Genomic DNA, 25623 nt, shown 5'->3' on the forward strand with positions numbered 1-25623 from the left:
ACGGGAAATAGTCACCCCAGTTTGGCTTTCTACTTCTTTAGATAACTGCAGTGAACTTGCATGCCTATTTTCTTCAACCCTTCTCATCAGAAGACGCTCCTGTCGAGGTTATAATTTCCGAGGACGACCTGGACGTCTCTGTGAGATGGTTGCAGTTTTTCAATTTAAATTTATATTTTTGTACCACTTTTGCTACAGTATTCTGACTGATAAGTAAAGCTTTGCTGATCTTCTTGTAGCCTTCACCTTTCTGATGTAAAGAAATTATTTTCTTTCTCAGGTCTTGTGACATTTCTCTTCCATGTGGTGCCATTGCTGACAGCATGAAATGGGAAGGGGGTTTAACACCCTTTTATAGTCAACTGTCTGCTGGACACCTGTTTAATGAATAATTAGACACACCTGTGGTTGAATTCTTGTTAAATTAGACATTTGTAGTCTAAAATTTAGCTTTGCTCCAGAGACTTTCAGTGGGGTGTACTCATTTTTGCATCACCCTAATGTGAGTAAAACAAAAAAATTTGATCTCTAATTTATATGGTCCCACTTTATATTAAGTGGCCTTAACTACTATGTACTTACATCAAAAAATAAGTACAATGTACTTATTGAGTTCATATTGAATTGCAAAACACTATTGCTGCTATTGAGGTGGATACGGGTAAGGTTAGGGAAAGCTTTGGTGGTGTAAGGGATGGGTCAACAGTGTAATTATAAATGTAATTACAGAAATTAATTACAGATGTAATTACATGCAGGTGTTTTTAAAATATAAGTACAATGTAAAAACATGTATGTACACAATAAGTGCACTGTATCAAATTATTAATTTAAATGTAAGTACATAGTAGTTAAGGCCACTTAATATAAAGTGGGTCCATTGGTTTTGTGTTCATTGAGATATTGTTTAGAATGTTACTTTTCAAAGGGGGTGTACTCATTTACGCTGAGAACTGTACTTGACCTCATGCCGTTCCATACTAGCATGATTTTCTTTCTTCTTTGTGTTTACAGCCTTTGACTATTGAAAGGAATCTTGATAGGAATTATGAGTTTTTCTCTGCATTTTAAGTAACTTGATTTTATGAAGTTCATGGAGAATACCAAATTGCCTTTATGCAAGTCACATCATTGGTCAGTGTTTTGTCCAGGGTAGACCTGATTTCAAGCAGGTATCCAGAGTGCCAGGAGAAACTCAGTGGATTGAAGGCAGTTAGCTTTCATTAAAACCAAAATAGACATTGACGAGCTGACAGTAAAGATAGGGATGTCTATACTTGCACAGATGATGTATTGTGTTTGGAGAATGATTGACATACTGGAAATGTAGAAATGACAATTAAAATGGTCAATTAAGGTACCCAAAGTTGTGTACCACTGTGTACCAGTATCCTCTTTAATGGTATATTCTAGAACTAAAACTTATTTCCATCAAAAAAGTTATCAGGAAAAAAGGGTTGTCTCTGTAGAGGTGCAGAATTTTGTAGAACAAAATTAAATCTTTGTTTAAAATTCTGGTTCAAATTTCCTACCTACTATTTAAATATTGCATTTCATTTGAAATTCTGACTGTTGATGGCCTGTAACCTCTCTCTTGTCCCTGTAGTGAGAGATGATAGCATGTCCATGGACTCGGACCAGGACTCTACAGATAACAGTGTATCTGTCACAACTAAGTTGAGCCATGTTGTTACAGACCAACACCCGTCACTTGCGACTGATCCGTACCCTCCTGTCTCCGAACCCTCTCTTCAAGACCAAGCAAACACAATTCCTGGGCCCACAGCAACCAGCGATATGCCAAAACAGTTAGACTTTAAAGCTCTCAGCGAAGCAATTTCTCAATTCAAGGCTTCCAAGATGCTTGTGGAGTCTGACGCAGGTGAAACTTCTTTTCGAGTCGATCCTCATCAAAGTTTCCTCAATCTTGGTGATCAGACAGATTCCTATCCTCAGTACTCCTCGGAAACCCACAGTCTGTCAGCTACTCTATCGGAGACACTAGTCTCCTGCATTTCCAGCAAAATTGAATCAGCTGTCCCAACAATGTTCACTGGGGCTCCATTGAGCTGTGCTTCTGGAAATGCAGAGTTGGCATCTTCTGTTGAAGCTAGCCGTGAAATGGTCATGGCTAGCGGAGAAACGCCATGTAGCTTCAAACCAGCCACACCTACAGCTGTGCCTATCATAGCAGCTGAGAATGCCAGCGATATATTGAATAATCCAGAACATTGGGAACAATCAAGCACAAGCTCCATGGACAATCGGTCAGACACGACTAATGCTGGGAGCAAAGTTGATAGTGGTCAAGCATCCAATGGAAGCAGTGTTTCGGAGAACCCCCCGATGACAGCAGTGGTCAATACTAGTTCCTTTGATCCACCGGTCAAGAACCAATGTGGGAACAGAGGTTTTCTTCCCACACCTGGCAATTCTAGATATGGCATGGATTGTTTTTATCCAGCACTAGAGGGAAGTGGCTTAATATCATCTACACCTAGATCTATGGGTCTGAACTGCCCTAGATTTGCATCTCACAATGGTGCTATTGGATTCAGACATCCTCTTCTGAACTGCACGGTTTCCAACAATCTCGCAGTGGTAGGACCTCCAGTCTTGACAGGATTCTTGCCTAGTAATAACATGCATATGACGTGGAACAATTTGGCACAGGGGTCCGCATCAGGCCTTTGGGCTGCTCGCTATGGCTTGGATGCACAGCAGCTCCATAGGTCTCAGTTCATCCAGAATTGGCAGGGAAATCCTGCGTTCCAAGGAGATAGTTATCGTCCCAACAGGGGAGGATTTGGTGGCTGGTAAACCAGCAGTGTGTGTAGATAGTTTTCAAAATGTTTACAACTGAAAATCTGTTTGTCTTTTGTATGAGAGAAATGAAACATTTCCAGGTTTTCACTGAAAGTGAATTAAAAAGTGATTCATTTCATATTTTTCAGAGAACATTATATTTGTATTTTGCTTTTGCATGTTGGTCGGGCTGAACATGTTGGTTTTTTTTTCCCTTTTGTGAAAAAGCTCAAGGCCTTGGTTTTAGTATTATTTTTATAAAGCCGATTAACATTAAACAACTTTACAACCAATCTTTGAAATGAATGTGTCCAAATTGCTGAAATATTTCGTCAACTGAGACACAAGTAATATTGAGCACTGATTTTACCAGGGTGAAAAAGTATCACAATAGTAGACAAGTTGAGCAACTTCAAGTTTAGGTTTAAACACGTCATTCACATTCAAGCCATAAAATCAAAATACAATTCAATACTGATGCATTGCACAATGAGTCTCTAAGTGTCTAACAAATATTTTATTAACAGATATTAGTTTTTCAAATAGGAAAATCTCCGTTTTTAAAAAACAAGATTCAGTGTTCACATCTAACAGTATAAAGTGCTGGACCGGGTTTGGTCTTGTTTGGGAAGCAGCTTTGGGTCACACATGTTTAAAAGGTGAAACGTAGTTTCTCTGTTGTGTTTGCAGTAAAGGGTTTAAACTAGTTTCTAGCTCTCTTTGTCTCTGCAGCAGGCCCTGCAATAGAAGAAATCGACATTTCATATGGATTTCAGTGTTTTATGCTAAGTTCACATAACACAATTTGACATTTAATTTAAATATTACAACAAAAAAAAAAAAATCAAATATGTACTTCTAACTGCATCAAACAACAGGAAATGGCTAATGTATCAAAGAACAAAACGGTCCTGAGCTTGTGCACAGTTGGACATCTTGGGTCAGAACATTACCTGTCTTAACTCGGACAGACCCTTCAGTATAGCCTGCTGCCTTTCAGTGCTTTTAGGGGCGTCGGGGTCGTGCTGGACCAGAGGTGTTGCCTGCCTCTTGCTGCTCACAACTGCAAGTAAAATCAACAGTCTATAAAAGTCTTCATTACAGAATATTTTGATTCTTGAAATCGGTCTCTCACCAAAAAGACCCAGTTCTTTGCTCCTGCATCAAGCTCCAGCAAGAACAAAAAAGCACCATAAAAGTATCATAAACTTGACTTGTGCACTATATTCACTTGAAGTTAAAATCTACATTTTGTTCTGCTTTGTGTGACGAATTATGTCGTTATTCACTAACAACCTTTTCCTCTGCCAAAATGCAAAAATATTGTGTATGCCCATTAAGATTTAAAAATAGACATTGTGTGAACAAAACATGACACGGCAGTTCATTTATAATGCAGAATGGATTATTTTGGGAAGATTTTCCATGAATAATGACTCACAAATCCATTGTATTCCAGAACACTTGGAACACAGGTAGTGTATTCCTATTATGATACTTTTATCATTAAAAAAAAAAGCTCCTTTTTGGAGCTTAACAGACAATTAGTATGAAGTGCTGTATGGTAATGAACTGTGTGAAGATCTTTCAAGAATTCTCCTTTTGTGTTCCACTGAAGAAAATAAGTCACAATGTTTGGAACAACATAAAGGTAAGTAAATCAGCAAAATCAAGTTGTGCAAACTTGTTGCATTAGACTAACTGGGTGAACTTTTTAGAGCAACTCTGATGGGTTGGGATGTTTTACAGCAGATATTTCACCAAATAAAATTTTCAATGTTGAATTTTTGTTGTCATAAAAGCAAAAACATACAAAGAGGACAGAATTATGGGTAAGGCTTAAAGTAACACCCAAGATGTAACACCTGTAAAGGAAATTTCAATTTAATTCATATTATTCATTCATATTTACTCTTATATGTATTTACACCATATATTTACTGCAATATTTCCCTTTTTGTTATGTGAGTGTATATGTTTGAGGCCTGTGAGACCTGCTTTGGCCTGAATATGAGATGTTGTCACAATGACCTGCTTGTGTTTGCATGCCTGTGCTTGTTTGGGAACAAAGTATCATGAGGATTCTGTCAAGAGACTATATGCAGAATTGAACATATCAAGTGCTTATCACACTTTCTTTGTCCATATTAGGGAGAGTTACTGAAAACAGTGAGCCAAAAGCATATAAAAACAGAGAAGCAAGCTGCTTATTTTCTGTCACACATATGGCGGAGCTCACTGCTGCCTGTCTGACCTTCTTGCAAAAATAAAAGATTATGTCTCTGACCTTGTTCTTTATTTGAGGGGAAATTTCTTCAACACACCCAAAATGGGTTTGTCCAGTATAGTGACACCAAGCAGCAGAGGGTTAAACGCCATATTTTGCTTACCTGCGTCGCCTCTCTGCTGGACTTCGTTTGTTGAGGGTCTGGAAAGAGGAGCCAGGGGGTCCATTTGATAAACCTCGTCTGTACGCACATAGGGCACATAGTCTAATAACGGAGGGCGCCCCATATCCTTCATTTGACGAGAGGCCTGTTGTGATGGCTGATGTGCACGGTTCTTTACTGCAGGAATGGGAGACGTCATCCTACTGGAGACAAAAGAAATTAAGAAATTTTAATCCACTTTATTATGATATGTATTCACATTTATTCACAATTTATAAATCACATGAAAACACATCAAGCATAGTAAATACTTTCAAAAGAAGTTAACCTTTCGAATGGTAAAAAGCCTAATTTCCAGCAGCCTTTATGTATGTTAAATAATCTTTAAGAAAGCCTTCTAATGTACTGATCTGGTACTCAAAAAATGTTTCTTGATATGTTAAAAATGATTGTGCAGCATAAAGAAGTATGGAAACAGCAGTGCAGTGTCTCTTAACAGTTACCAGTTTGATGAAAAAAAAAAAAAAAGTATTATAGATGGATGAATGGACAAATACATTAAGATTTTTTTTAATTGACCTAAAATGTGTACCTAGGGGATTTTGAGACTTTTTCATGTTTTTTTAATAAACTTTAATAAAGTACTATATAAATAATGTTGAATTGACAAACTGCACATGGAGGATTCTTTGATGAACAATTGCATTTTTAACAGTGTTTTTAGTTCATTTATGCATCCTAGGCATTGATTTCTTTTAAAACAAAGTCTTAAGTGTTTTCAAACTTCTGAATGGTGATGTATCATTATTACAATATTAATTGCATTACATACAATACATTCAAAAGGTATTCAGTATATTTTTACATTTTTATGCTGCAGCTATTATTTTAATTCTTGTATTTTACTATTATTGCTAAGCCCCAGTACACCAAGACAAATTCCTTGTACAAACTGACAGTACTTGGCAATAAAGGTGATTCTGATTCTTATTTATGTTAAAATGCTTTATTTTTTCACATCATTCTACACTCCATACCCCATAATGATGCCGCAAAAAACACATTTGTGATAATAGACCCTTTGCTATGATACTTGAAATTTAGCTCAGGTGCCTCCTGTTTCTCTGGATCATCATCTTTGAGATGTTTGTAAACTTTGACTTGTGGCCATTTCAATGGTCATGATTTGGAAAGGCACATGCCCAACAGCTGAAAATACATATCAGAGTGAAGGTCAAGTCTGGGGAAGATTACAAAAAAAACATTTCTGTTGTATTGAAGTTTCCCAAGAACACAGTGGCCTCTATAATTCTTACTGGAAGAAGTTTAGAACAGAGCTGGTCTCTTCCTAGAGCTGGTTGCTTGGCCAAACTGAGTGCACAATCTGGGGAGAAGGGCCTTTGTAAGAGAGGTGACCAAGAACCCAACTGTCGCTCTGGTTGAGCTCCAGTGATCGTGTAGATAAGAGAGAAACTTGAAGAACAACCATCACTGCAACACTCCACCAACCTGAGTTTACGGCAGGGTAAAAGCATCAAATTAGTTTTTCAGACTGCCAAAAACAACATTCTCTGGTCTGTTTGGCCTTTATTAAAAGGGTCATGTCTGAAGGAAACCAGGCATCGATCATCACGTGCACCATACCATCCCAACAGTGGAGCATCATACTATGGGAGTGTTTTTCACAGGCAGGGACAGGAGGACCGGTCAAGGTAGTGTTATGGAAAATGTCAATGAAGCTCAAGAGGGAGAATTCCGGAAATCAAAATAAGACTTTATTGAACAAAGCAACAAAATCGAGAGGACAGCCGCTGCATCTGAATTTGTCTCAACCAAGTGACATATTTCTCTGGTAAGATTCACCCCTCCTGTTTTCACATAATTAAGTTTTACATCTTTTGACTTTCTCTCTAATTGTGGAATTTTGCCAATTGATGGTCAACCCTTTCTCATAGGCAAAATGTTTTCTTTTCTCCAAGGACAATCAACTCTTTCCAGAGGCAAGAAGCTTCCACGTGACACCTTTTAACAATGGTCTTATTCTTTCCACAGCTAAATGTTGTTTACTAAAAAAATCCCTGACTAAGCAAAATATGCTCAAGGGCCAAACTAACTTCTCAGATACAATTGTAATTCTACAATTGTTTTCTATAGGATAAATAAAATAGTTTATCAGTAGAAGGTTAAAAGAACCTGGTCCAGAGCATTTAGGACCTCAGAATGGTCCAAAGGTTCACCTTCTAACAGGACAATGTCCCTGAGCACACAGCGAAGACAACACAAGAGAACCACTCTCAATGTCCCTGAGTGGCCCAGAGCCCAGACTTGAACCCAATCAATCATCTTTAGAGAAACCTGAAAATGGCTGTCCAACGATGGTCACCATCCAGCCTGAACGAACTTGAGGGGATCTGTAGAGAAGAATGGCAGAAAATCTCCAAATCCAGGTATGCAAAGCTTGTAGCATTTGCCTCAAAATACTTGAGGCTGTACAGACAGTCCCAATGGCCAGCTTCAACTCCTCCTCACTCCATATGCCGGCGAAGTATCCCGATCTTCAAGCAGAAGGTCCACAACCTGACTTGTGATGGAGCCTGGAATCATAATCACACCAAATTGCTTTGTTTGGCCAGAGGAGGACTGGTCCCCCAACTGAGCCTGGTTTCTCCCAAGGTTTTTTCCTGCATTCTGCATAATGAACAGACCTCAGCTGAAGAACTATTGTCTTTTCAGAGCTGCTTTACAGCAGAATTGAATTACAGATTACATCACTGAATCATTATTTTCCTGTTTATCACAGTTTCTTTGAAACAATCTGTATAAAGCTACAGAAATAAAGGTGACTTGAGTTTACTGTAATTGTTGCCAAAGGTGCTTTAACCAAGTTCTGAGGTAAGGGTCTGAATACTTATGTCAATATGATATTTCAGATTTTTTTTCAGCCAAGATATCACAAATCTGATTTTTGGTTTGTCATTATGAGGTATTGGGTGTAAATATGAACTGTATGCACTGCATTCAAATATATTCAATGATTTTAATGAAATGTCCCAGAGTTATTACAGCTCACTGCAAATGTCTGCATTTCCTACATCTAATTCCAAATCTATAGTTCACAAAAATTTCACTATTTTCATTTGTGGAACAAAAATAAAACATCTAGCAATATTTTGTCTGAGATATCAGTTAATCTATATATATATATATATATATATATATATATATATATATATATATATATATATATATAATATCAGCAACTACATGAAATTGCATATTTTTGCTCAGGTTGGGCATCTAAACAAAACCGTGGTGTTATTCCTCCTCGAGGATGATTATCATACTATATGAGCCATTATCGCCTGATGTATCAAATATGATAATAAAATTTGCAAATATTGTTCTGACCCTAAATAGTTACTGTAGAACATCACAGTGACATACATTGAGAGAGAGTAAAGCATCTGTTCATTTCCTAGAAAAGAAATCTAAAGTAGCTTCATGCATCTGGCTAACAGACTCACCTAGCACTGAAGGCTGATGGTTCTTGGAGTTGATTTTCACTCTGAACAAAGAGAAGAAACAACATCAACACTCTAACATGTACAAGTCTGCACTATATTCATTTATAGGGGTGGGGACTATAGGGAATTTAAAGCTGCTGTCTGTAACCTTTTTTTGGTTAAAAAATGTCCAATCAATTTGAGCAAGTAAATTTTTTGACATGATCCGAGCTAAGCAATCGTTAGATTTAATCACCATTGGCAGCGTGATTTATTGTTCAGTGATTTATTGTTTGCGTGTTACTTGTTCAGATGACATTTTCCAGTGTAAATTCTTACTTTGGTCGTACTTCAATCTTCATCTGTGATTCTGAAGTACAGTATCCACACCAGTGCGGTGACAGACAGCAAACATTATATTCATCAGCACTAAGGAGTCACAACCCACGTAAAGATGATAATTCCGCAAATAACTGCAATTGCAGGTTTCAAACAGAGATGGCGACAAAGAGGCAAAACTTACAGACTGCAGCTTTAACAATAGTTCTGGTTCCAAATACTTTAATTATTCTTTTAGTACTTGACAAATGACTGGTCATTTTTTTTTTTTAAATGGTTGGTCCCCCACCCTACGTAATTATTCCTGAATACTATGAATAGTGAACTGGCACCTGTGGTTGTGGTGACTTTCTGTGTCTCTGCGTTTGAGGTTTTTGATTATTAACAGCGCATGCTGGTGGTAGCAGCTCTTGCTGCGGTGTTCGTGAGAGCGTGTTTCTTTCCACCAGTGTCATGAGCTCTATCTGCCTCTGTCTCCTGCTCTCCTGCCTGTGTCTCTTCAGGGCTTCAGGGTACCTCTCAGAAGCAGGGACAAACGCTTTACTGGGTCGCTGTGTGTTCCACTCAGGCCTTTTTTCCTGTTTGTGGTTCCTGCCGGTCCGTGCGTAAGGCTCATAAGGGTCGGCTCTGACTTCTTTAGGTGCAGTAGACAGATGATCTTTGCTCTTTTTAGATGCTTGTACCTCACCATGATGGGATTTCTTGCCATTTAGAGTGTTGGGAGGAGCTGTGTGTATTACTGCAGCAGGAGATTGTTTATATTGATCTCTAACAGTCTCATTCTCAGGCTGATGACTGATCTCTGCAAAAGATTGATATTATGCTAATGCTGATACATTTGTTTGTTTTTTTTGTTTACTCTTGTTCACCCACAAATTTGAATTCTGTCATTATTTACTTAACATCCTGTTATTCCAAATGCTATTTGTTTTGTTAAACAATGGGAGAATTTTTAAAAATAATTTTTCATACAACAGTTCATAGTGCCAAGGCAAAAACCATTAAAAACACCATAACGTGTGTGTGTGCGCATGTGAGAGAGAGAGAAACAAAAATTAGAATTCACAAAAATCCACTCATAAACCATGTTCTGATTTAAATTACATTATCAGTGCAGGTTTGTCATCATTAGCCATGTTTCAAAAATCCAAAGTTGCGAATTTAATCTGTGCACAAAACTGAAATATCGCATAAAACATTTGAGAATAAAGCCTTGTTTCTATCCCATGTGCTCAAGAGAACAAAATCGTCACTTCCTGTGAAAATTGGCGCAAAATATCTGTAATAAAAATGGAAGTTGCTGCAATCAGAAGAGAAACTGTGGCTCTTTTATCCTCCATCATAAATGAATTAGTGTCTCAGAAGTGGCAGACAAAATGCAATAAACGCTATCATGTTCTCTTGTGTTTAGATTCTGCTGTTTGGGAGTGCAATCGTGTAAGACATTTCTTGGAAGAAATTAAACCAAATTATTCTGAAGACAGACTTTGGCTAAGGCGTTTCAGAACCACCAAACCAACATTTGAGATGCTGTGATGTGATTGGTTCGCTGCTTAGGCCAGTTATCCAATCACATCCACTGTTGAGGCAAAGTCATTTGAGTTTTTTGTTGCGCATCGAGGGATTTATTCAGTAAATGTGTTTCCATCATAGTTTGGATGCGCATGTCTTCTTATCAGATAAAAAAAAAAGATCTGCCTCAATTGAGCGCATATGTTTTTAGAATTTATGCTCATCTGGATGTTTCCATCCACTGTTTTTTTTAAGCGATATCCCAAAATTCACATAAAAATAAGTGGATGGAAACATAGCTAATGACACATCAGATCAAACGTAAAGAATGAATAATTAGATTTGAGAGCAGATATTTTCCATGAATATTCTAAATTACAGTCTATTTCTCACTAAAGGCTTCTGAAGGCTTTTTGTCCCTTTTGGACCTTGACAGCCATTGTCATTGATTGTCTACAACCTGTCATTTTATGAAAAAAAAAGATTCATCAAAAAATCTTCCAGCATATAAGCATGAGTAAATGATGACAGAATTTTTCATTTCTGGGTGAACTATCCCTTTAAAAGACAAACAAACCTGTCTGAACAGCAGTGTCTTTTCTTGGAGATGTTGTGGAAGGAGGTGCCATTCTCTGGGTTTGACTCTTGGACGATGTTAAGATTGCTGATGAACCAGGTAAATCTGGACCCCTGAAGGCTAAAAGACTACTTTATAATAATGCATACAAAATGTTGCAAATACAAAGCAAATGTTTCTTTACTCCCATACCCTGTGAGACTGAGTCTCCTTCCAGGCTGTGCAGTAGTTTGGACACATCATGGCCTTTCTTGGCCAAGTCTCTGATTCTCTCGAACTGTCTGTCTTTAATCGCCTCCTCTTGGGCTCTTTGAATGCTCTGATACAGCTCCTCAGTTTTACGTGACTTCACCTCCTGGAATACATTTTACAACTTTCATATTCAAAATATTTGAAATTTGAAATAGATCCTACCATTTTTCTTATTCTTTTGAAACAAGAGCTCATATGATGTAATTCTTTTACAACTAAAAGTGCCCTCCCAAGACTAATCAAGCCATTTAGTGTGGTTTCAACCAAGCAGACTTTGTGCTGTGCAAGGAAAACCTGTCAGTGACACTTTACAGTCATTTTACAGTTGTAAAAAACAAACAAATTGGAAAAATATGTAAATAGAGTGAAAGGGCCACAGTGCAAGTTGCCCCAGAAAAACGGTCATGAACAGTTTCATTTGATATTTTAAACCATTTTTCGCACACAATGTATACATTACTTATATATAGACTTGATTTTTGTTTGAAGGAGAGCACTGGGCAAGATAATTCCAAAAAGCAAAGAGTGTTTCTGATTGGCTAGTTTTCGCAGGAAACAGGAAATAGGGACATTTCATATGTTCATATGTATCACCTTTAAAATATCAATAATAAGTACAGGGAGTGCAGAATTATTAGGCAAGTTGATTTTCTGATCATATTTTTTTTCCAAGCACATTTTACCAATTCCAATCCACATCAATCTTAATATCTAATATTAATATTGTTTTTAATCATTTATAAGTGATATATAATTGTTCATGAAGGCTGGAAATGAAAAATGCCTTATATTCAGGTGTGCAGAATTATTAGGCAGGTTTTCTTTTACAGGCAAAATGAGCCAAAAAAGAGATTTAACTCAGACTGAAAAGTCAGAAATTATTAAATACTCATGAGAAGGACGCAATACTAATTCAATACTAGAAATTGCAAAGTTAAAGCATGACTAATGGACAGAAAAATGCTCATTGGGTCAGCGGGGTCAAACAAAAACAGGTGGAAAAGAAAAGACACATGTTAACTGCAAAATAATTCAGAATTAAGGTGAAGAATAAAGTGTGAAACAATCAGGAACCCTTTAGTCTCCAGCAACACCATTTTCCAGAACTGCAACCTACCTGGAGTCTCCAGAAGTGCAAGGTGTCAGGATCTCAGAGACTTACGTTAGCTAAAGAATCCTAAAAAATAACCCACTCTTAATAAGAATCACAAGCTGAAGTGTTATAAAATACATGAAGACTGGGTTTTTATAGGCCTTATAGACAGACAGCTTGAGAGTGACTCTTGAAGGACCAGCACCACATCCTCTTGTACCACTGTTTGAAGAATTTATCTTCCAGAATCTGGCAGTAAGGTGTGGGAGTTCACTTTTAGTCCATCTCTTATCCTGAAATGTCCGTCTTGCAGAGATGGACTAAAACTGATCTTCCAAAACTTACTGCCAGATTCTGGAAGATGAATTCTTCAAACAGTGGTACAAGAGATTGTGGTGCTGGTCCTTCAGGAGTCACTCTCAAGCTGTCTGTCTATAAGGCCTATAAAAACCCAGTCTTCATGTATTTTATAACACTTCAGCTTGAGATTCTTATTAAGAGTGGATCATTTTTTAGGATTCTTTACCTTCGTAAAGTCTCTGAGATCCTGACACCTTGCACTTCTGGAGACTCCAGGTAGATTACAGTTCTGGAAAATGGTGGCGCTGGAGACTAAAGGGTTCCTGATTGTTTTACACTTAATTCTTCGCCTTAATTCTTAATTATTTTGCAGTTAACATGTGTCTTTTCTTTTCCACCTGTTTTTGTTTGACCCCGCTGACCCAATGAGCATTTTGCTGTCCCTTGGTCATGCTTTAACTTTGCAATTTCTAGTATTGCATTAGTATTGCGTCCTTCTCATAAGTATTTAATAACTTTTGACTTTTCAGTCTGAGTTAAATCTCTTTTTTGGCTCATTTTGCCTGTAAAAGAAAACCTGCCTAATAATTCTGCACACCTGAATATAAGGCATTTTTCATTTCCAGCCTTCATGAACAATTATATATCACTTATAAATGATTAAAAACAATATTAATAGTAGTTATTAAGATTGATGTGGATTGGAATTGGTAAAATGTGCTTGGAAAAAAAATATGATCAGAAAATCAACTTGCCTAATAATTCTGCACTCCCTGTATAGCTGCAAACAGCAGTTAAGGGGCCAAGCACCACAGATGCACAATGAGGAGCTAAAAATCAAGGCAGCAAGCATCAGATCACCTGCAAAAATGAGTAAAGACATTTGGAGACCATTTTAAGCTAAATGGTCGAAAGCCCATAAATACAATCACTTGTAATGTGACATGACTGCTTGTTACTTTTGACACCAAATTGATGTGGTGTGGTCAGTGTCGTGGCAATGACATAAAGTTTGGTGTCAATATGTCAAATCTTTCCAGAGATATATCCTCAGATACAGTTTGACATTATACCATCAAATTTGTTGATGTGGTATAAGAAAACAGTTTCATCTATCAACACGAAATCCATACGTTTTTGGATGGCGCTGTCTCAAAAAATTGAGTACCTTCAGGTAGTGTTGTAGTACTTGAGATTGTTCTTGGTCTTGAGACCAGTCTTAAGACCATTTTTTGAAGGTCTTGGTCTTGTCTCGGTCTCGACCACATTTGTGGTTTTGATTCAAGACTGGTCAAAACCACAACTGCGATAGCTGCAGAGGATATCACTAAACTGCCAGTGCATTGTCTCATTTATTTATTGTGCCAGTTCAGAAATTAAAGAGGGACTGTGTCAAAAATGTCATCAAAATTAATACAAATGCTCACATTTCATTCAAGATATTGAAATCTGGATTTTTTTTTTTATTATAACATCATGTGACATAATTAAGCAATATCACAAGAGCAAGAGAACTGTTTTCACAAATTTAAAGCATGATTGCAAACATGATATTGCTTTTGAACAAACTTTCAATAAAAACATTATTTAAAACATTATTCTCAACATTATTTATGCATTTGTAATTTTACCAATCCAGATGCATCTTCTATACCACCTCTGCAGTGCAAAGATGAATTTTGTTAATGATTTCATTTGACTGGTAACAGCTCTATATAGTCTTATTCTAATTATATTTACTGATTAAAAATAAGTAATTTATCAGGCAGCAATGTGAATCTTTATGAATTTAAGGAGTGCTGGTCTGGTCTTGGTCTTGACTCGGACTCGCCCTGCCTTGGTCTTGGACTTGGTCTTGGTCTCAACCCCTCAAAGTCTTGGTCTTGTCTTGGTCTCAACACACATTGGACTTGACTTTGTCTCAGATTAGGTGGTCTTGACTACAACACTACCTTCAGGGAATGGTGCTGATGACACTCACCAAGTTTCGTAACGGTGCGCCAATGCATTTGTAAAATATAGCATTTTATGACCAAATTCAAAATGGCCGATATCGGATAATTGGGTATCGTTTGATTTGGCATGCTGCACCAAATCTAAAGAGACCAGCTTTGCCAAACCATTCAGAAGTTATAAGCAAAAATAGCAACTTTTCATATCTCCTGACCACTTTGTTGCTTAAATTTGTGCAGTAGGTGTGCAGGCTAATTTTACCTTTCTGTGTCTCTGTCGCTCTGTGTCATTTATATACTGCTGCTGGAGTCGTTCTCGTTCTCTTTCAACCCTCCTTTCTTCTTCTTGTTCCTGTGCTCGTCGTGTGGCCTCCTCTTTCTCTTTCTGACGTCTGCGCTCCTCTACTTGAGCCTCAATTGCTCGCTACACATATGATTTATAGAGCTCACAATTGTATAAATATAAAGGTACATACTATACAGCAGTGATTTCCTTGGTAAAGGGATGAATCCTACCTGGTGCTCAAGCTGTTTGAGTCTCTGGCGTTCTCGTTCCTCGATCTGAGCAGGGTCCAACAAGGCTGTCATTGTGCGAAGATAACTAAACAACAAATTACAAGGGCATTTTTATTTTCAAAAAAACTTTGAACAAGCCAGACTTAGAATATTAAGAATTTGTTTAGTTATTCCAAACAAAGAATAAATCATTTTTGTGCATGATCATAAAACACTGAAGACAGTTCGTAAGGCAAGGAATGACCAATGAGATTCCATGGCCTGACACACTGGGAAAAAAAAAAAAAAAAAAAAAAAAATCTATGAAATTTCCAAGTGGTACTCACTGCAGAGTCTACGATAGCCAGCTCCTCCTCTCTGCACGTCCAGTGGGGTGGAGGGATAGAACTCTCCACCTCTCTGGACGTTGAATGGGGTGGAGAGATAGGGTTAGGGTAGGATTAGGGTGTGGTTGTACATTCGCTCCTCCTCGCTGGACATCTAGCGAGGGGGAGCTAACATAAGCTCCACCCATTTGCTCTGCAGTGAGCACCTTCTCGAAATTTCGAAGTTATTACATAAATAAAACCATAATGTACATATTTGATAAGAAAATAAAACAGCTATTTCACTTCCAAAAACAGTACATTTAACAATATTTTAAAGGTCCCGTTCTTCGTGATCCCATGTTTCAAACTTTAGTTAGTGTGTAATGTTGTTGTTAGAGTATAAATAAAATCTGTAAAATTTTAAAGCTCAAAGTTCAATGTCAAGCGAGATATTTTATTTAACAGAAGTCGCCTACATCGAACGGCCAGTTTGGACTACATCCCTCTACTTCCTTCTTTAATGACGTCACTAAAACAGTTTTTTGACTAACCTCCGCCCACAGGAATACACAAGAGTTGCTTTTGTAGAGTGTGTTTGTCGCCATGTCGTCGAAACGCTGTTATTTTCATCCCGCAGTCCAATCACCGGGTCTGATTCCGGCTCAAATTGATAGGGTAAAATTAAAGACATGTTTACAATAACACTGAGCGCGTGCATCTCCACGTTATGGTAAGAGGCGTGACCTTTCCGGGCAAGGAGCGCTCAGCTGCTGTCGAATCACAACACAGGAACCGCTGGCACAATCAGAACTCGTTACGTATTTCTGAAGGAGGGACTTCATAGAACAAGGAAGTCATCAGCCCATTTTTATGACAGTGGAAACAGCGGTATACAGATAAGTAAATTATGTGAAAAATACTGTGTTTTTTTACACGCGAAACATGAACACATGTTATACTGCACACTATAAACACAATCAAAGCTTCAAAAAACCACGAAAAACGGGACCTTTAAAGTAAAATTACATAAACAGTGTCACAAGACACTTAGTTTTTCACTGCATAGAGTAAAGAAATTACAGTTCATAAATTTTTCACATTTTCAGTCTTTTTTTCAGTCTAAATGATGATCATTTTTATGCTCAGTATAGATCTATTTTCTGACCTTTGTCAACTCAGAGTATATGGTGTAATAATGACCTGTGTGTCATGAACCTGTCAGCTAACTAACCTGGATCTCTGTTGGTTTCCCTGAGTGGTGTCAACGCTGGCCCTCCCCAGACTGTCCCCTCCAAATGTGCTCATGCCCTCCCATGCAGTGGACCGGGCTCCTGAAACAGATCGATGATGAGATAAACAGCTGCTCATGTCAGGCACCCCTCGATCAGGGCCTACTGTTGAGGGCTGATGCAGAGAGTCAAAATGAACGGCCCACCGCTCGATGTCCTCGACCTGTGGAGACAGAAGTTACAGAACACTATGTGACAAAGAGATTAACACTGATATGATTTTGAAAAATCATATCAGACCCAACGCACTAGAGTATACATTTTAAGTGTTGACTGTAGACACTTGGGTGTCAATTGGAGACGCCCCAGGTAAACTTAAGTCAGGTGCATAGGGGAATTTCTAGCTAAATTCTAAATTCTGGCTGTCAGAAGATTTGAAGCACAGTCCTGCAGTGTGACTTCTCCTATGACAACCATCAAATCAAAAAGCAACAGGAGCACAGAACGTGTTGATACAATTAGTGAGACAACAACAAACCACTAACTGCTCCACACACATCGTCTTTGTTTATTCTTTTTAAGACAAAGCCATGATTAAAATTAATGCTAGAGATTGTTTTTGTTTGCTAGCTACCATTTCAATGCCACATGTAAATGCAGCTAATCATCACGAACACGTCACGGATTGATGATGTAAAACTCTGGATGAGTCTTCCTGCGTGAGTCAGTTTTTAACGCTTCTTAACTGACATACAGTCTGACATTAATGACAACTGAGATCCTATAGTGCTTACAGTGGCTTACAACACGGATCATGTTCATACGAAACTGAATTGAGATACTTATGTTTTATTGTAAAGCAACTTTGAAGCAATTTGTATTGTTTAAAGTGCTATTCAAAAAAACTTGACCTGTCTTGACTGGAATCACTGTGGGATGAGTTCACCTGGCTGTTAATTTCTTTGTCTTTTTGTCGGCGTAGTTTGGCCTCTTCTCTTTGCTGGTCCAGTTCCTGTAACCATCGCCTCTGCTGTTCCTCTCTCTGAGTGTTGAACACGTTCTCCATAGGAGCTGCTTCCTGTACACGCATCAAACACCACAGATACAGTCAAACATCATTCAAATCAATCAATCAATCTATTGTAGAGACATTGCAGCAGACATTATTTTGAGTTTGCCAAAAAAACAAGATGGGAGTAAATGCTGAAACATCACCCCCACTATAAAGGCCGAGCGGATGGCAGCGGGCAGCTCTCGCTGTGTCTGAGCTAGAGCTCTGCACTTTGAACTCTCTATTTCAGCAGCATTCCGTGTGCTCATCCCATCCTGCACCAAGACATGGGGCATACATCCACATCTCAATTATACATGGACAATGGCCCTTTTTACACCTGTTGTTAAGAAGCGTTTTTGTTGATCGGATCACAAGTAGACAAGGGAGACACATTCTCATTTACACCTGGGGCCCTATGATACACCCGGCACAATGCAACGGCAGGAGAGTTTTTTGCTAGTTTCAGCCCGACGCAGTTATCATTTTCACATCCAGCGCCCACGTTGTTTAAATAGCAAATGCACTTGCGCCCATCTGTTCGCCCATTGGCGTGCTGGTCTGAAAACGGTGTGTTCAGACGTATTGTTGGCTTGTTGCTATTTTAAGGTAATTGCTATTTTGAGGCAACTGAAAAGGACTGAGCCATTGACCAACAAAAACCTGGTCTAAAGTCAATGGCGCAGTATTTATTTATTTTTTGTTTGTTATTTAAAGGCCACGTTAGTAATATGCGGCTATAGGCAGGTGCACAATGAGCTTACACTGTTCTTGTTACGCACAAACAAAAATCCAAAAGTGGACATGCCATGTGTCAAAGAGCACCTGCGCCATGTGCTTCAAACCATGCACTTAGATTGTTAAAATAGGGCCCCTGGTGTTTAAATCCGTCTCTTTTGTCCACTACATCTGTCCTGATTTTTTTGAGGGGAGGGTCTGTGGGCGGGTAAATATATGGGCTTTTTTTTTTTCAGATCTAATGGATGTTCACACAATTTACATATGAACTCAAGACAACGGAAAAACATTTTGGAGAGCAGCAGCTTTCGTTTCTGCTCTGATAGCGGCAAGACCACGGAGAACACAGAGAGTGTATGTTAGAAATCAGGAATGATGTGAGAACGTTGTGCTTAGTATATTTTTATTCTTTAAACCAAACTTAGGTCTTCTGCTGACAAAGTTTAAATCCCGTCTGGCTTGTGCGCTTTCCATAATGTTTAAACAATTGGTCAGTAAGTGGAGAGTAGACGAAAACAGACACTTCGAAAGCAATCCGATCAAATGCGTTTTCGACTACCTCTGGAATTGGTCGAAAGTGGACAAGCTCAAAACTTTTACAGCCCATTTACACCAGTATTTAGTGTCGTCCACTTGTGAGCCAATCAAAACGCATCTCAACACCAGGTATAAACAGGGCCACAGATGTATACAGATAGACAGATGTGTAAAAAATGTTTTTTAATGATAATCATCAGAATTTTAATGTTGCACTGTCATGGAGTGATTCTTTATTAAGGTGCAGTCACATTTACTGAATTGTTCGCCTAATTTTCACGGGCGGAAAGATTCCCCCACACAGATTTCACAACAGGGTTAAGTTGTTCAAGTGAATTTGCCACACTGACCTGATTTGTTTGAATGTGACTTTGGTGTGACATACATCACTACACTACTGATAATAGACACTGGACCTTTTTTGCCTGTGAAATTTCGCTAATGTAACCGCACATTCAAGAATACGCCGCCTTTAGTCATTTTGATGTCTCCATGTTTGTCGTTTTTTTAGTCAGATGCATTGCAGGTGTCCTTAAGCATCCCTTCGCAAGTGTGTGAGAGCTTTTTTTAACAAAGCACTTCTCACTTGTGAAGAGCCTAAATAGAGACAGCACATCAGAAACAGACTGGATCATTGTTACACTATATCAAGAGGAGCATACCGTTCTGTTTCCTGGGCGGTTTTGGGTCTCTCTAATCACTGCCTTGTCCACTTCCTTCAAAACTTACAGGCTATAAAAGTAACGGCTCTCTGCAGTTACTAGGCTATAGTATGAAAAAGTAACTGCTGTACTATAGTAACTACAGTGTTATGTGTTTGTTTTTTTTGTTTTTGTTTTTTCTGTAAGGTTTATTTTTGGTGTTTTTGCCTTTCTTGCAATAGGAGTCCAAGTAGTCTAGAGCAGACAGGAAGTGAAGTGGGAGAGAGAAGGGTATGGGATCAGGAAAGTTCCGTAAGCTGGGACTCAAAGTCGGGACGTCAGAGCACTGGCCATAGGGAAAAAGGCTCAGCCTTTAAAAGGTAATTTCTGATGACATCACAGAGTTTATGGTTTTTGTACTGATGTGTGAATGTTATCTTACTGGTAAAAAGACAGATTTCTGTTACTTGTGTGAACAGCACATTTGTGCATTTACCGGAAAAGTCAGTCTGGTAATTTTAAGGTAATTTACAAGGATTAATGTGTAAAGGGGCCACTGAATCAGCGTGTCAGACATTAAGTCAGGGCTCGGTGGTGCAAGCGTTTCCCTCGCATTTGTGACTAAAATAGATGCGTACGAACTTTAAAACATATTTAGGAACACGAGTGCGAATATAAAAAAAAAAATCCTTCAATTCAGAATTAAAAAAAAAAAAAAAAGTAAATTATCCTTGTGAGATTTATACATATGAAATTGCAATGTAAATGCACAAATGAACTTGAACTAGTCAGAATGTACAAAAAAGTCTAAGACCAAAAACTGTAAAACTAAACAATGGAACTAGTCTGAGGGTCTAGGTTAAACCTTTTGATTTTATAATACTCTTTAATTTCAAACAAATGCATTTTTATCAACAGTCAGGTTTCTTCTTCATTAAAAATATTATAACAAAGTGCTGTATAATTTATATTTATTTGTTGCACCCTCTTGTGGACTGTTGATTTTAAAAAAAAATGACAGCCCTAAAGGCATAGCAGAATCTTTATTGTGTGTCACAGTATATATGGTTGTACTGGCAGCCTTAACTGTGGCGAACTGAACAGACACAGATAGGTATGAAAACGTTTCAACGGCAAAATGAAATGCAGAGAATATAATAATTACTTACTGTTTCAGGCACGTCTTTCAGTCTCGCTTTACATGATTCATCATGAGCTCTCATATGTTTGACACTGGCTTTTTGCTGCCTTTTTAGAGCCATCTGCTCATCTGTAAAGTAACAAACTGATCAGCCATACATTTCATCACCGATAATTCAACACACTCTTGTTGCAATTTGTTTGCTTTTTTTTATCTTTCTAAAAACCGTATGTTTCTGTACGAATCACATACAAATTCATACAATCGCTAGTTTTCCCATGATAATTGGGTTCATTAGATTAAGGTCAAATAAGTTTTCCCATGATATTTGGGTTCCTTAGATTAAGGTCAATTTAATGTAAAGAATTTGTCCATTGTATTCATAGACTTTCTATGCCACACTCATTATTATTTAAACTCTTGTTACTTATAGTTGACACAGAGGTTTATAGTGTCTAATTGCACATCAGTACCCAGCTCTCTCCTCCATTGAGCTTTTCTGGCTTCCAGTTTGTCTTTGTCCCTTTCCCTTTCTCCAAATGTGCTGAACAACCCTGAATGCTGCCCATCTGATAGAAACCTAAATCAAAACAAAAGAGAACAAAATAATTGTTTATCATGGTCAAAAAATATTCATCAATTAACGCAATGAATGAATCTTACCAAACCTAGCATCAAAAGCAAGCAATATTTCATGGCACTGGTCATATTTTACCTTAAATGCCCTGATATACTTCATGCGAAGAACTGGTGTGACGTAATTTTGAAAGAAATCAGGCCAAAACTAAGTTTATTTCGGGAGTTCGAAGCAGCTTGCCATAGCAAACTTTCTGAAAAGTTTGCATCTCCTGGTAAACACCTTCAAACCCCCACTGGTCTGTGGCAATTATGTAATAGATGGGTGTGGTTTTGAGGCTCTGCCTTCTTTGACATGGAAATCTTCTCCAGTTCATTTCTTCTGTTCAGTCCGTTAAGGTCAGACATGAGTAAAAACATGAACACATTGGAGAGCCGCTTTATAATATAGTAGAAGTTGTAATTCTAATTGAAAGGAAATTGAGAGGAAAGAATATACATATTAGAGTAAAGCATATTTACATTTTTTAATCTAAACTTCGTTCTCAACAGCTTCGGCACATTTGATAACAGTATAATCGCTGCAAAGGTATTTTCAACTCTTTTTTTTTTTCTACCTCTAAGCAAAGAATGAAAAAGAACTTTGCAGAGAGTATATCAGTGCTTTAAAAAAAAGAAAAAAAAAGAGAACAAACGAGACTTTCAGAAAATTTCCTGTCATTCCAACATTATTATTACAACTAAGCACATTTTTGAAAAGATTCACCTCATCAGATACAGGTCTTAATACAAGTTACTTTTCTTACTCTCTGTCTGTCTTTACTTGTGACACTCTGTGTTCATAATGACGGCCATCCGGGATGAAATCTTTAGCTGCTTCTCTAGTTCCATGACTGTTTTCCTCTGAGCTGGCAGCAGGTTCTGCTAACAAGAAAATAAATGTTGTACTTAAGAATGTTTTGCATTAATTTATTAAAATGAATCATACCCCTAGGCCCTACTGTATACGCTCACCTGTGTGGGTGTGTGTGTTCGGTCCATGCAGTGCATTTGCAGCAGATTTGCTGTTGATTGTGCTCAGTATCTGCTGAAACTGCTCCTGTGTCAAACATACTACACTCTCTTTCTGCTGTGTGACTATGCAAGAATCATTCTTGTTGCTCCCTGACTGGACTCTCAGAGCCTCCGTGCTATGCTTTGCGTTGGTCACTCTGGGTCCGTGAGTGATATTCTGCTCTACAGAACTAACAGCTGGTGTGTCTTTGCTCTTTCTCTCCTGTTCAGCTTTGTCTGGTTGAGGAGGACCTTGTTTTGAGCTGATGATTTTCTGTGTTTTTTTCCTTGGAGGAATCTGAAAACAAAGGATATAGATCACATACACAAGTAACCAGCGTTAGGGGTAACGCATTACAAGTAACAAAAGTTATGTAATCAGATTACTTTTTTCAAGTAAGGAGTAAAGTAACACATTACGTTTAGTGCAGAGGTGTTGTGTGCACTGTGTGAACTTGATGGTTATTGTAATTCTACATAGACTGAACATGTAAACATGCATTTACTCATCTCACGTGCACAAAAACATTCAATATTCCTCAAAATAAATAAAAAACAGTGAAATGCAAACTCAGAATATTACGCAAACCTGCAATAATTAAATGTTAAATAACAAATATTGAATATTTATATTGTGAGATTAAATATAAATATTTAATCTCACTTTATTAACCAGTGTATTTGCTGCTGACCTTCGATGATCCAATTCAACCATACTAATAAGCAAAAACATCACATTTGTTTCATTTTTTGTTTTTATTGCTTAAGTAAGAGTGTTGAACTTTCTGCTCCTGGGTCCTATTCTTCTGCGGTCAAGAATGGCAGCACAGCTAAAAGGTTTGTTTGAGCTGCACCCTCTACTGTACAGTCTAGAATTTGCATTTCCTTCAGCCTGAGGCTTATTAATTTCACTTTTGTTGTGAAAAAGCCTTTACAGTTGCCAAAAATATAACTTTTTTTTTATCTTTTGTTATTAAAAAAAAAGAAAAAGACAGCCCAGCCCAGGAGAGAAAAAGTAACGCAAAATGTATAACTTTCCATTAAAAAGTAACACAATTAGTTACTTTTTTAGGGAGTAACTATTATAATATTGTTATAATATTGTAACACATTACTTTTAAAAGTAACTTTCCCCAGCACTGCAAGTGACACACATTTCACAACAATAAATTCTAGAATTTAGATGTCAAATTTACACACACTTATTTATTTTATTTTTTTTTTTTAAATAGTTCCTGCATAAAGGTTGCATAGAGGTTTACTTACCCGACAACAGCCCTTCTTATTAGAAGATTTAGATTCAGCACCTGTATAAGATGAGATTATCAGCCAAAATACAGACAGAGAGTCTGTTTCCCAACTGTATAGTATGCAGAATGCAGTATGTCAAATGATTAGTAGTGGTAATATGCAGTGCTCATAAAGCACAAACATTAAGTGGGAAATATCGTGATGACCTGAAGAAAACTCCTTCCACCACGATTATGAAGTGTGCAAAGGTCCCTTTACTATCCCATTAAGGGCCACAGGAGGGCCATTATATATATATATATATATATATGTATGTATATATATATATATATATATATATATATATATATATATATATATATATATATATATATTAACACTTTACCAGTAACACTTGGTGGATTAGCTAATAATAACTAACAAGAACAGTACATTATACATTGTTACATTATATATTAATTTTGCTAATATTAGTTAATAAACATTTTAAACAACACTTTTTTGAGTAGGCGATATGACCATATTAGATTTTTGAACTATTAAAATGTCTCCACAATCTGCCTTCACAGAGAGATTGTTAATATTGTGCTACAGTGCACATTCAGGCTTCACATTGACACAGTCGGTCATGTCTTAAGTGAATGTAAACAGTTGGCATTATAGATATCTGCATTAAGTCTTAGTGACAGTAGCCTAATAAACCTGCTGCTGTTTATCATAAATGTTAATCAAACAAAAGACAAAGAGAAATCACTCACTGCTCTTGACTGAATAACTTTTGTATCTTCAAATAACAATCAATGTATATTTAGTTAATGCAGTGAAAACTTCAGTGTTTTATTTTTTTCTTTAGATTGTTTAATTATAAATACTGCTTTTAAACTGACCTACTGAATATTGGGGGGAAAAAATGAAAGCAGTTTATTTCATTTGTATCTTTCTTATATTGTCCTATTGTTTGGAATTTTTATATGAAAAATATAAAATAAAGGGGGGGGGGGGGGGTGGAATTAGATTTTGATCATATCATCCACCCCTAGTTTGACCTTTTTGGCCATATGTTTTGTAATCATGTAGGGCTATATTTTTAAAATAGGGTATTAGTTTGGCTAGTTTGACCCTTACTTTTGAGTGTTAAGTAAAAAAGTACATTACTGCACATATTACAACAATGTGAAATTGAATCTTGATGCAACTGATCAAAGTTAGTGGATTATCTTCAATGAAGTGATTGATTTCATGTTCTTACCATATTTAGCCAACACAAGCCTGGGCTTGCCATTCTCCAACTCAAACAACAGACCATCACTGAAAAAAAAAAATAAAATACACCTGAGAAGAACACTGATATTCTAACAAGTAACGTTACCATGTTAAAACCATGGTATTATTTGAAGAGCCATGATTATTACAATCATTTATTACTAAGGTTTGTATATGAAAGTGCCATGGGATAACCAGCATATAGTGCACCTTGTTACCGCCACAGTACTTTATTGCACAGATCAATCTAAAATAAACAACAGAGCTTATAATAGATGTTTCAGATTACGTTTCATGCATACCATAAAATATGGCATCCTTTAATCACCCGTCTTTGCAAACCACTAAAGCAGCGTAAAACGCTGACTGTTCAATGTGACAAATTACTGCATAACACGATCAAAGAGAGCAGTTTACTAATCTATCAAATCATGTAAAGTCCATTAAGATCACACTCACCCCAGATTCATCATTTTAAGCCTCCAATATTTTGATGCCTGTGAGTTCTGTTGAAACGCGTGTCCGTTGCTGCTCGCGACCAGTAAGCGCTCCTCTGATTGGCTGAGGTGGCTTCTCTTCATCTACAGCCGAGCAGC

At 37.4% G+C, this 25623-nt stretch overlaps 2 protein-coding genes across 7 annotated transcripts in view; one reads left to right on the top strand and one right to left on the bottom strand.

Annotated features, from left to right (window-relative positions):
* tasora (transcription activation suppressor a) overlaps window positions 1-3098 on the top strand; it is a 49035-nt gene extending 45937 nt beyond the window's left edge. For both annotated transcript variants that reach the window (XM_048176246.1, XM_048176255.1), the window contains exon 23: window positions 1607-3098. In XM_048176246.1, coding sequence (XP_048032203.1) covers window positions 1607-2820 — 1214 coding nt within the window. In that variant the 3' untranslated portion in view covers window positions 2821-3098. The remainder of the gene's footprint in view (window positions 1-1606) is intronic.
* A 209-nt stretch (window positions 3099-3307) lies between these two features.
* Window positions 3308-25623, bottom strand: ccdc66 (coiled-coil domain containing 66). 5 transcript variants are annotated; one of them, XM_048176269.1, is made up of 19 exons: window positions 25487-25623; window positions 25014-25072; window positions 23780-23820; window positions 22475-22811; window positions 22267-22381; window positions 21358-21464; window positions 20913-21013; window positions 17992-18102; window positions 17723-17854; window positions 16779-16999; window positions 15240-15324; window positions 14986-15147; window positions 11319-11481; window positions 11127-11246; window positions 9370-9839; window positions 8720-8760; window positions 5196-5398; window positions 3759-3868; window positions 3308-3543 (listed from the first exon to the last, which is right to left on the bottom strand). In XM_048176269.1, the coding sequence occupies exons 1-19, from the start codon at window positions 25606-25608 to the stop codon at window positions 3448-3450; spliced, it is 2796 nt and encodes a 931-aa protein (XP_048032226.1). In that variant the 5' UTR covers window positions 25609-25623; the 3' UTR covers window positions 3308-3447. The 5 variants fall into 5 exon arrangements, 4 of the variants coding, with proteins under 4 accessions (XP_048032226.1, XP_048032234.1, XP_048032219.1 ...); XM_048176277.1 differs by having other exon boundaries at window positions 5196-5395; window positions 22267-22384; XM_048176262.1 differs by having other exon boundaries at window positions 22267-22384.

The sequence above is a fragment of the Megalobrama amblycephala genome, linkage group LG2, assembly GCF_018812025.1.
Source record: "Megalobrama amblycephala isolate DHTTF-2021 linkage group LG2, ASM1881202v1, whole genome shotgun sequence".
In the NCBI taxonomy this organism is placed as follows: Eukaryota; Metazoa; Chordata; class Actinopteri; order Cypriniformes; family Xenocyprididae; genus Megalobrama; species Megalobrama amblycephala.